Source organism: Stegodyphus dumicola, chromosome 4, assembly GCF_044657685.1.
Source record: "Stegodyphus dumicola isolate Sdum_Otavi_A_Nest chromosome 4, ASM4465768v1".
Classification (NCBI taxonomy): Eukaryota; Metazoa; Arthropoda; class Arachnida; order Araneae; family Eresidae; genus Stegodyphus; species Stegodyphus dumicola.
This window is the reverse complement of record NC_140771.1, coordinates 135763221-135775550: the sequence shown is the minus strand read 5'-3', so window position 1 is coordinate 135775550 and position 12330 is coordinate 135763221. Positions and strand designations below refer to the sequence as shown.

At 30.1% G+C, this 12330-nt stretch overlaps 1 protein-coding gene across 1 annotated transcript; it reads left to right on the top strand.

The window, feature by feature from the left end:
- Nucleotides 1-786: 786 nt before the first annotated feature.
- Lamtor5 (Late endosomal/lysosomal adaptor, MAPK and MTOR activator 5) lies at nucleotides 787-3639 on the top strand. Its single transcript, XM_085815507.1, has one exon. It carries the CDS (start codon nucleotides 1086-1088, stop codon nucleotides 1356-1358), a length of 273 nt encoding a protein of 90 aa, XP_085671633.1. The 5' UTR covers nucleotides 787-1085; the 3' UTR covers nucleotides 1359-3639.
- Nucleotides 3640-12330: the final 8691 nt, after the last annotated feature.

Here is a 12330-nt window from a genome sequence, read left to right as displayed (position 1 = left end):
CACTATCTTGTTAGTTTGTTGTCAGCGCTTTGATAGTTGTAATCATTCGGCATTGCGGTTTCTTACTGCTGACAGTTTAATTCTGAAGCATCGGTAGAGTTACTGAGCCAGTTTCTAGTTGCATTTAATTGCGTAGTCTTCGACTACTGTACAGTGTTCGATTAAATTTGAATTGATCTATTTTATTTTGCATCAGCACGAGTTGTGGAAATTGATTTAAGAAAGTGCCTTCATGTTCTAAATTCTGTTTAAATAAAATATCACCAGTTCTAGATAACTAAACTAAAGCAACAATACCAGTTCAAACGTAAACCTATAAATCTTGTAAAAAGTAATCAATCTATATAAAAAAATACGAGGTCATCAAAACAAAATGAACACTAAATGCAGAATCCTAAAATAATAATGAAAATGATAATAATAATATTATGTACAAACAAAATTTAAAATATCAGCTTGTAAAGCGAAATGTTAAGCTTATATATAATTAAAAAAGCTAATTATTTTTCTGGTTATTGTTTCGAAATTTTCGAATTTCTTTGGCTGAATATTTTTACAATAATTTTTGTTTTAGAATTACATCGGAGCAGATTATACCTTGATGATTAATTGATTTTTTAAATGCTATTTTAAATATTATTTTTGCATTTTAATGGCCTTTAATTAATAATTTTTATTTTAAATAATTTAATTTTTATTTGCCACTTTTGAAATTTTTTTCTTTTGAATTATGCAAGGATTTATAATCCTGGTATAATTTAAGAATGTGGCTCTTGAAAACTCTTCGGCTGCTGCTTGAAAAAACGTCGAATAATTTCAAACGTTTATTAGTTTTTTATGTTTTTTATTAAGTTATTTAGCACATGTTAGTCTGTATAGCCTGGATAGATTGTCACATAGTTGTAGCTTACCCTCTCGCGTAGAGCTACTAGAGCTACTAGCTACTTTATAGTAGCTTAGTTGTTGGCAATAAGATGTTGTACCGTCTGATTTGTTTATCTGTCTCGTGACAACTTTAGTTAGCAATTTCAAGAAAGTAACTATTATTACTCTTTCAGGAAAGTAAGTATTCCATCACCTCTGAAATGGAGAAAAATCTTCACAGAGTAATAGATGATGTTTTAAATAAACCTGGAGTAACTGGTGTTCTGTGTGCTGATGGAAATGGCCTGTGTTTAGCTTCAAGAGGTGTAGTGGACTGTTCTGCTTCTGGTTCCTTGGTTCATTTGATGCAGCTGGCATCGAAACTTGAACCATCTAAAGTTCCAATTTTGAGGCTACAGTCCGATACTAAAGATATATTAGTACAAAGTGAAAATGGCCTTACATTAGCTGTTGTAAGAAATGCCAGAAAATGAAAGTTTTATGGGTTTAAGACTATCATCTGAACATCTGTAGAATTACACATGAGTATTTGGTGCAGCATTTCAGGAGTTACACGTATTAAAACGTATCTGTGCCATTATGAAGATGGAAAATCTCTGTAACCTATAGTAATAAATGTATATACTAAAATATAATATTTTGTTTCAAGATAAAAGAAGTCTAGGAACTTAGCATATTCCACATAATCGAATTTATGCGTGTGTCATAGTCCAAATTCTAATGGGATGTGATTATATTTTAACATAGCGTTGCTGCTGCTTTTCAAATTGAAATATTGAAATTGCATGTTTGTTTAAAAAAGTATTAAACCATAAGTATCATACTTATTGGTTTGAAAGTTTTTTTTTTCTAGTTACCTATTTAGAGTAATTATAATTTTTAAGTGATGTTGAATAACTTAAGGATTAAATTAATTGCTGATCACTTATATTTAACATTCTTTTTTATTCAGATTAACAAATAAAACAATGCAGGTGTCAAAAATTCTTTCTTTCTTTTTTTTCTTTTTTCTTTTTTTTTTTTTTCGAGAGAGAATAGAGAGAAATTGATTGTTTTTTAAAATAACTTTGCATAAATCTCATATACAACAAAAATTTATTTTGTCATGTGTAAAAGAAATCATATTGCTGTCATAAGATATTGTCTGAAATTGTGTTCATTTATGAATATTTACTCTTGTGTTGATGAATTTTTAAATCTTTTTCTGTTTCATGTTAAAAACTTGAAAACCGAAAGCTTGATTTTAGCGCTTTTTAGAGACAGTATAGAGTTTTTGAATCAATTTATATGGCTTATTTCCTTAATTCCACCCTCCCAGAATTCTAAAATTAGCATTTAAGCAAGTAGTGGTTTATGATTATCAGTATATTAAGAAAGTCCTGAAATATTCCAAATGCATCTTTAGTGCTGAATTGAGTTTTCTAACTTTGTAGGATTTTGCAGAATTTGTTATAATTTCAAACTATTCGTATTCATCATTTTTCAAGATTTAATCAAATTTGTGTAAGAATATTTAAAATTCAGTCATTGAAGGTATATTTTGCATTTTCTGATGTAAATAGTTTAGCCCATATCTGCATTGGGTAAAATCCTAGTATACGGTGCAGCCTTGGCGTGACTTTGAAAATTATCGCCAACACCAAAAATGATCCAAAGAACGTCTATATATATACTATACATATATACACACATAGTATATGTACTATATACATGGTATATACTAAGTTTAACTACATATTTTCTTTGAATGACCCGCTAACTACTCATCGTATATGTCCTGTTTTTACTGCTCATCATAAAGTCGCCAAAAGTAGCCAAATCCCGTGTGCACCGGATACTAGGATTAAACCCAGCATTGTAATCTGTTGTTATAAGAGTTATAAAGTATATTAATATTAGATTTATTATTTGAACTTTTAATAATGAACATATTGATTAAATAAATTAAGTTATAAATATTTATTTATGAGTGAATGTAATTTTTCATGTTTTTATGTTAGTACTCAAGATAGTTTCTTACATTATTTTATATATTAGGATGGATAAATTTTTTTTACACTTACCAGATAATTTATTATTATGTGTAATATAATTGTAGAATAAAAATAAGCTTGCTTTTTGCCCATAATTGAACATTTTAATATTTTATAAGTGGTATATTATATGCTATGATATCAACGTGTAATTTTTTTTCCTATTTTGAATTCAGGAAAAATAGGTTGTGAGTGAAAATGTGTATAATAGTGTTTGAGGAGTATGTACAATGCAGGCTCTCTATTTTAGTAATGTGCAGAGATGAGCCTTTCCAGCATTTTATATAAATTTATATTGAAATATTAGGTGCAAAAATTTTGTTATTAATAATTTATTTTTAATTTAAAATGAAAAGAAATTTTGACAAATATGAAAATTCAGTTAAATATGTAATGTGTTTAGTTTGCATTTATCTCCGAGAAACTGATTGTATAGCTTGATGTAATCTGTTGCTTTAGTAATGTAATAGTATTGTATCATTATAATACAAACAGATCATATTTGAAAAATTCTTGCCATTTTTATGTATCCAGCATGTATTTATTATTGATTTAAATGTTTCTTGTATTTATGGATGGTAATTGAATTGCTATACTTATTCTTTTCAGAAGCTGTAGATTAATCGCAGTTTGTATGTCAGTCTTACGTTGTACCATTCTGATAATGAATGCAGTGAATATATTTATTGATTTCAAATACATAAAAATATAAGCAGCTTGATTGGTCTCTGAGTATTAATTGGTTAAACATTTAAACTTTGATTAGTTTCTTAATTGATTAAACATTTCAACTTATAATTAACTTCAGTGTTTGGTAACATAACACTGTTAAAACAGAAGATTTCAAACCATCTAATTCCTGTATGATGAATAAGAACACTTAATAAAACACAACAAAATATTTATACAAAGAATATAACAAAAATGCTAAGTTTCGGAATCAAAACAGGAAAGTAAGCGTCACAAGCTGTTGTTTTTTCTTAAATGCTAAATTTGAATTCAAATCTAAGTGTTCTATATGCCTATCAAAAGTAATGTTTTCAGTTTCTATTTTTGGTATGGCTTTCAGATCCATGGTTTTTTCTTATCTAAAGTAGATTTCAAATGCAGTGAATTGCATTATAACTAATTCATATTCAAGTATAAGTGTACAAATATGGAATGTGGATTTTTTTCAAAAAAGTACATAATAAATTTGAAAGAATGATAAAAAGTACTTTATTCAAAGTATGCTCCATCGCTTGTTTGCAACTGAGTGCTTCCAAAGTGTTCTGAACTGGTTTAGCTGTATGTGATGGAGCTTTGTCATGGAGAAAAATAACTTTGTGTTGCCTCTTTTGGTATTCTGGCCTTTTTTCAAGCAGCTAACAGTTCAGATCGGTCAATTGTTGTTGGCAACATTTAGTATTAACTGTTTTCCCAGATTTAAACAGACTATGCTCCTTTGGTCCCACAAAACACAGAGCATCATCTTTCTCCAAAGCGATTAGGTCTTGACACAGGTAACAAAAAGCAATGATGTGGATGGTGTGCCTGGGTCTATGATTTTTTATGCTTGGGATTCTCAAAATAAATCCATTTATCATCTCCTGTAACTATACAAAATACAAGCAAAAATGACATCCTTTCATATCAAGCGAGCAAAATGTCGCATGTGATTTTGCACTTTTCCATTTGCCCATCATTCAACTGATGAGGTATCCATCTACTGATCTAAATCATTCCCATCTCTGGTAGCTGGTTAGAAACATCTTATTGACTAACGCCCAATTGCTCAGAGTTGATTTTGTGTTTGCGAATATATTTTGTCCAATGATGCTTGCAATTTCATATTTTTTTTTTTTTTTTTTTCATGTTCTTTGCAACATTGAAGTCGCCACTTTTGAAATGCCAAAACCATCGTTTGCACATGATTTGTGATAGAGTATGTTCACCATAAGCTTCTCGACGTAATCTGTATGATTCAGCAGCAGTTGTCTTCAAATGAAAACAAAATATTAATGCTGTCCACAAATGCTTTTTGTTCAGTATAAATTTCAACATAGTGAACACAACACTGTGCAGACACTTTTCCAATTTATCACTTTCGCGCGTCTGACAACTTGTTGATGACGCAATAAAATGGCATAGTGTCAAATCTTTATAGCGCAGTCTGCATTGGTGCATCATTTGTTGTCTGAAATCCACATTTTGTACACCGGATGTATGTGCAGACTATACTTAATATTATTTTTCAAAAACTTTCTCTACAAATGACATATTGTACTGTTCACCTTGTGTGATTTGGGAGGAAATAATGTCATGCATTATAATTCTTGATAAAATTGATGATATCCAGTTCTTGGTACTTTCTGATTATCCGCAACCATACCAAAAAGTCATGAAAAATTATTCATGAAGCAAAGAGTATGTTATTATAAAATAGTTATGTGGCAATGCACGATGTTGCGCAAAACTATTTGTATGGGAACTTGGGTATGCTCATAGCACATGTCTGTTTCAGCTTGTGTACAGTGCCGATGTATGATTGCAAATTCCTACCATTCTGTTGTTTTACTTCCTTGTACAAAGTAAAAAGGAAGTATTGTAATCATGAAAAGTTTCAGGCATCATATTTCAACGAAAATATCCATTTTGACTGTTATCGAATGCAATTTAACGATGTTTTTGTGTGATATCTGTACGTAAGGACAGAATAAAAGACTTCCCCCCCCCCAAAAAAAAATTATAAACTGCTTTAAAATGAATTCTAAAGAGAATTTTTCATGGCGTCTGTACATACGTACGAATGTATCTCACATAACTCAAAAACGAGTTGCCTCAGAATGTTGAAATTTTGTATATAGGACTGCTATAACATGTAGATGTGCACCTCATATTTTGGTTACAATCGGCCACATCAAACATATATAAATATATTTATATATATATATCCACTTTGTTACTTGGCTCAGTGATCTCAGTTTCTTTACTGTTATATGTTTGTAAATTGTGCATTTTTTACTTTAAAAAAATGATTGAATTGTGCTCTTCTTATCTTCCGGTTAAGGTTTTTATCCCTTTAGGAAATCTGCAAGCAATATTTGAAGAATTATCAACAATTTAAAAGCTGTGTAAGTGCGGTTAAGCCTAATTTTTAAATAACACGGCAGACATGTTTCTTTACATTTGAAACAGCAGAATAGTAGATTTGTTGTCAATCTAGAGAGACTAAGCTTTGCAACAACAAAGATAACGCCTTCATTTATTATTGCAAATTAAATCATGCTTAGTCCTTTCTGGAATTTTTTCGAGGAAATAAGTGTTTAAGATTTACTTCGTAATTTTTAATACAGATATTTTGAGTTTTTATGTATTTTTGCCTTGTTGCGAAGCCAGAACTGAATTAATTGAATGAAAAATACTGAATCGTCTGTAAAACACTTTTTTTTTTTTTTTGCTTTGTTTGCTTAATTTCTTTTTTACATTTCTAGATTTATTATAGTATTTGAATAGAATATGTGGCAACGATTAGATACTTCTTCAAATGATATAAATTTTGTGCATTCTGAGTAATAATATGAACGAAATATAACGCTATTAAGGCTGCTATCACACGGCGGTTTATTTCGGAAGAACAACTGTTTGGAACAATTTTTCTGCTTTGTCACAACAGCCAATCACCATAGATTGCTTTGGGGTTAACACAGGGAAAACTGGTTCCCCATTACAAACAAGCTGATAGCTGATTGGTTGAAAACGAACAACTTGCTATTTTTTTGGAAAGGAAGGAAAAAGTCGCAGTCTTTCTTTCAATAGTAAACTAGTGAAAAAAATTGTCCGAAACAGTTGTTCAAGTGAAACAAACGTCGTGTGTTATGGGCCTAAGTGAACCTAGCGCCAGAGTTTTGCTATGGTAAACAAATATAGTGAATTTTAAAGAATGCATTTATTCTATTGTGATTTATGTGCTATCGACGAAGTAGATTTAATTCAATCCAATAAGTTTAAATGAAATGCAAGAAAAAATGCGTATAAATTAATATTCCGTGCAGGGAAGTCATGTGGGGTATACATAAGACTTTTTCAAGTGAAAACGTATTACTGTATATGTGGGGTGAATAATAACATATAAGAGAATGGATCCATCAAAAAAGATAAGCATTTTATTTCTGATATTTCTTGCTTTTTCAGTTTTATTAATTTATTGCTTTTGTATAGAATTCTTAATGTGCCACCATTTTGAAAATGGATGTTGCTTTTTGTCTATTAACTGGGTGAAAAATTAGACACTGACAAGTTAGCAGATGGTCCCCAAAGTTCCGGATGTTCATGCACTTTCCAGTTATGAATAATCGGAAATTACTCAATTTTGATTAGAGCTGTGAAAGGTCTTACCATTTTGTCATGGAATAGGCAGCTATTAATATTTTTTAATAAAATGTTTACATCAGTAATTTAAATAATTAAATGCTCATGAATAACTCAGGGATTAGATCACTTCCAGGGTACTTTTCAGTAGGCCTTTTTTTATGTGAATAGATTAAATATTGATTTATTTTTTTTTATGGAAGGGAGATAAAACAATCCTACTAAATTAAGTAAAGATTTCTTTACTGGGGGGAATATGAAATTATATTTAGGATGCAAATGTAAATGCCATAGATAAATAATTTATTTATGCTAATTACCCAAAGAATATTTATAACACTTATTAGCAATGCTTCATTATTAATAACTTGCACTGGTCTATAAAAAAATATTGAATGTTTCGGTTTTTTGTTCCGTCTTGTAAAAACTGTATCTTGATTTAACCCAACAGAAGCTTTCAGCAGTTATTTTGTGAAATTTTATACAAACTTCTCTGCCCTATATTCTTAATAACTTTCTCAGTATAAAATGAATGTTGATCATAAGTACACAGTAAAATAACTGCATTCTTCATTCATATTATATATATATATATATATTTATAATTATTTTGGTGTAATTCTTCAGTGATATGTGAATTACATTTATCTTCAGAACATCTGTTTTCCAGTGAATCGCTAGATTCTAAATGTTCCTTTCGTGGTTTATAATACATTAGTAGTTTTTTTCTTTAATGGCCATCTTTCTTTTATATATATCTCTTTCTTTTAGCAATTCTAGAAAGTGATTTTTAATTATGATAGCATTGTTTATATTAATCATTACTGATTTTAATGTTTGTTAAGTAAATCCCCAAAGGAGGAAAAACCCATGAGGAAATATTGGACAATTCTATTTTACCCATCTTGTGGCAAAAGTCAGAAATTACCTTTATCACTTCCAATATAGCAATTCAGTCATTCATGAAGTAAAAGCGATAATTAAGTAGTTTGAGAAGATGGGAGTGAATAAACTCAACTGGCTAGCCCAGAGCCATAATCTTGATTCATTTGAAAATCTCTGCATGAGTTAGAATGCAAGAAAAACAGCCCAAAAACTGCAACAAAACATTCTCATGTTTCAGTAAGAATGGAAGTATTTGTAAGACATCTATGAAAACTTAGTAGAAAGACTTCCTTGAAAGGTAAAGGTTATCAAAATGATAATAGTTACCTTTGCCATATTGGCACTATACAAATTCTACGTGTGAAATTTCCTATGAACGCCTTGTCATTAATAGCAATATTTTGTATTATTACTGTAACTACAAATTTATATCCCTCTAAACTGTTTCAGTGTAACAGAAGAAAACCTACTCGATACTGAATTATACATTTAAAATTGGAACTTAAGTAGTCACCCAGGAATTGTTGTATTTGTAATTGTTCCCTGAAGGTATGGAAAAATAATACACTTCAACCATGCAAAGTTGCAATATTAGCTGTTTAATATGTCAGTAACGCTTGCTCATTATGAGTTCAACTGAAATCCAGGGGTACCTTTTCATAATGCCATGTAGTCATTCATAATGTTAAGCAGCACTGCATTATCCATGTGCTGGATTGGTGTGGCTAAAGCAGTACTGCTTAAAAATTGTATGAGCACCATGATGTTGCAAACAGAAGTGGATATCTAGAAAGAGATGATATCTTGCATTCATCCTTCTTTTAAATTAGCTATAACTTAAGCTATCAGCAAACAGATGGAATTCCAGCAGTTCCTTTCTTATACTGCTTTGAAAGCATGTTATCCTTATATATCAGGAGTAGCCAAAGTGCGGCTCGCAAGCCTGATACGGCTCTCGCAGGCAATTTGTGTGGCTCATGCATATAAAATATATGTATGAAATATGGTAAACTAAAACTATTCAGTGTCCAAAAGGAAGTAATTTATTAGTTTAGACTCTTTTTACAAAGTTATCAGGGATTTCTTTCTATTTAAAACCTCTTCGACTACTTCTATAATGACGTAAATATGAACTTGTGGCTTTTAGAAAATTTAGATGCGGCTCTCGAACATTCCCAAGGAGGTTAGAATAGAAGGAGGGAGGGTTCGCAGTTTCCTCCACTATCGGGGAATGAAGCTCCACGGAACAAGCGGCGTCCATGTTTGTAACTTCAAAACATTTGCCATACGGTAGTGAAACGTACGTGTTTCTCAGCTGTTAAATGCAGGGATTTTCCAGTAAAAATATCTTAAATTGATAATGAAATGCTTCGCTATTGTTAGTTTGTCTTAAAGTTATAAAGATGATATCCGTAATTTACTAAGTACAGAAAATCATTAAGAAATAGTTCGAAATCTAAATGACGTTTCTGCATAACTTCAAGAATTTGTATAGGTTTTATTATCAACTTGTTGGGTATACTTTCCAATTGTTTCTTTAAGAAGTGATATTTCTGATTTATTCGCAATATTATTACAATTTATTAAAGAATCACTTAGGATAATTTTTATCTGAAATTAATAGCAGATAATTATCTAAAAAAATGGTAACATGTTGCTTTTTTCACAACCAACAACCTTATATCAACAAGCAAATAAATATTAATAAAATAAACCAGATTTATGTGAATTCAATGATTTCAGTTTATGGGCGTTTCATATTTATAAATCTCAAAGAAATTACCTTGAATTAAGCTGAATTACAGAAATGTACCTATGTAAGTTTTTGGATATATCTTTCCACATGTTCAATTGTGTAAATATTTTACTTACGTTTATTGCAATACTGCCCAGAAATTTGTAAGCTTATGCAAAAACATTTTAACAACTGAACAGTTTATCTCGATCAAATGCACAAATTATATTCGTAACAGTTCACAAAACTTAAAAATGAATAATAATTAATGCATAAAGAAAGCGTTGCTTTATTTAACACTTTTACAATTCATAAAAATAGTAACAATTGATTTCTTACTTTTCATGAAAATTATAAAACTATTTACCTAAGCATTCAAATCATACAGTTTAATTACTAGCACATATCATTGTATGTTAAGGAATGAAGATACCAGCTGTAAGCAAAAACATTAAAATGTATTTAACATGTTTCGATTATTATTAAGTCTTTTTTTTTTTCACATCTGGAAAGAAAACAACATGACATTGTGATATTTTTTAACATATTTATGAAATTACACACACACAAGAAAATCAATACTTACGAGTGAACAGTAATCCCAGGAATATTTTTTGAAAATCTATTTGTGCATCCATATGCAATATAAGCTGACATGCTTCAAAAAGAAAAGGGGAAAAAAATGTTACAGACTTCCTTGCACAAGTCACAGTGATAACAGTAACATGGCCGCCAAGCTTCACCGTTTGAGTTGAACCTTCCCTCCTTGAACATTCCTGAATTCAAACATGCGGCTCTTACTGACATGAAGTTTAGCCAATCCTGTTATATATGATTAACATATTTGCTATACTACTACATTTACATGTTGTTTCATAATCTAGTCATAGTGGAAATTTCATGTTTGAACTGGAAGCATAACCTCTTTGTAAAACAATTTAAAATATCCAGCACTATAAATTCATTGAATATTACAATGCCTTGTATAATTGCCAAACTTTAGTCTGATCATTAGATGGAAGGTGATAAGAACTATAAGAATAAGATGAGTAGATATCCAACAAATAAAATGGAGATAACTGAAGTTATAATTTCATACTGATACCATCTAAATAAAGAACTTTAAAAACCTATACATGATATATTTAGGAGAGATGACTGAGTAATCAAGTCTGAGATTGTTATCTGTCTGTATATTTTCAAAAGTATCAGCATTCATAAACAAAGCCTGTTATGATTAGTATTACAGTGTCTAGTGTATACAGATCTGATAATTTATAAATTGTTTTGATTTCTTTATGAAATTTTCTTCTCTCTGTATACTTTTTATTATGTTTAGAAGTGACATTTTAAAAATATAGTCGAAATGCTGAAAATGATATATTTATATGAAAAAGTGGAAGATTTTTATGCAGAGCTCTATATATTATGAGAACTAACTCCCTGTTTGTGATGTTCTACTAAATAATTATAGGCATACAGCTTAACTCTTTGTTGCTCAGTGTTCCACCCAAATTGAATCGCTTCTGAAAGCGTTAATGGATAAAAATGCCTTTATAATATACTTCAAACTTCTCTTTTTAAATAATCGATGGCAGCATATCACAAGGAGACCCAGAATTTTCATTTATGATGTGTTATTAAAATTCACTTATTTTCTATATTTTTTTGTGGCGCAAAAAAATTTTAAAAAAAAATCGTATAATTTTGATGGCTGTACTCTATATTATTTGTTATATATTTTTTACATTTTTCATACAAAAAGCATGTGCAGAATTATTGAATAAAACGGGGTGTTCCATTAGCGGGAACACTGCACCTTTAGCGATCTCATGCTATTACACATCAGAACATCTGTCCTTAGGAGAAAACATCAGTTGTATATGTTTTCTATTTACGTTGTTTTGGGGAAATGAATTCAAACACAGCAGTCTTTAGGGGTGAGGTGTGGTTTGTGCTATGAAAGTCCTAATATGGGCATCTTGAAATTTTTGTGAGTAGTTTTCAGGTGGGAATTTTATCAGTAGCTTGAGTCATCTTTACTTAGGGAAGCTGCGCGAATTATTCTGCTATCGCTTTTTAGTTTCATTCCCATTTATTTACAATAATTGTGCAGATACTTCCTCTGTATGTATATCTTATAGCTTATTTTTCTTTATTGTTAACATTAATTGCAGTTAATTTTTTATTATTAATTTTCCATAAATGGCAGGAAAAATCTTTCCGAAGAGGAAAGAGTTTCTTTTTCTCTTGGAATTCTAAACATATTGTTGCACGAAACAGAAGCCGCACAAAACAAGTTTTTTGTTCAAAACCTGCAAAGTTGGTTTATGTTTCTATCAAAAAGATGTCACATGCTTTGAAAATTTCACGAAGCTATGAAACCGAAAAATTTGTAAATATTTTTGTATATAGGACTTGTGTATATACATATATTTATCT

Excerpts from the sequence above, each read along its gene's own strand:
- Lamtor5 (XM_085815507.1), top strand. The coding sequence starts at position 1,086 with ATGGAGAAAAATCTTCACAGAGTAATAGATGATGTTTTAAATAAACCT.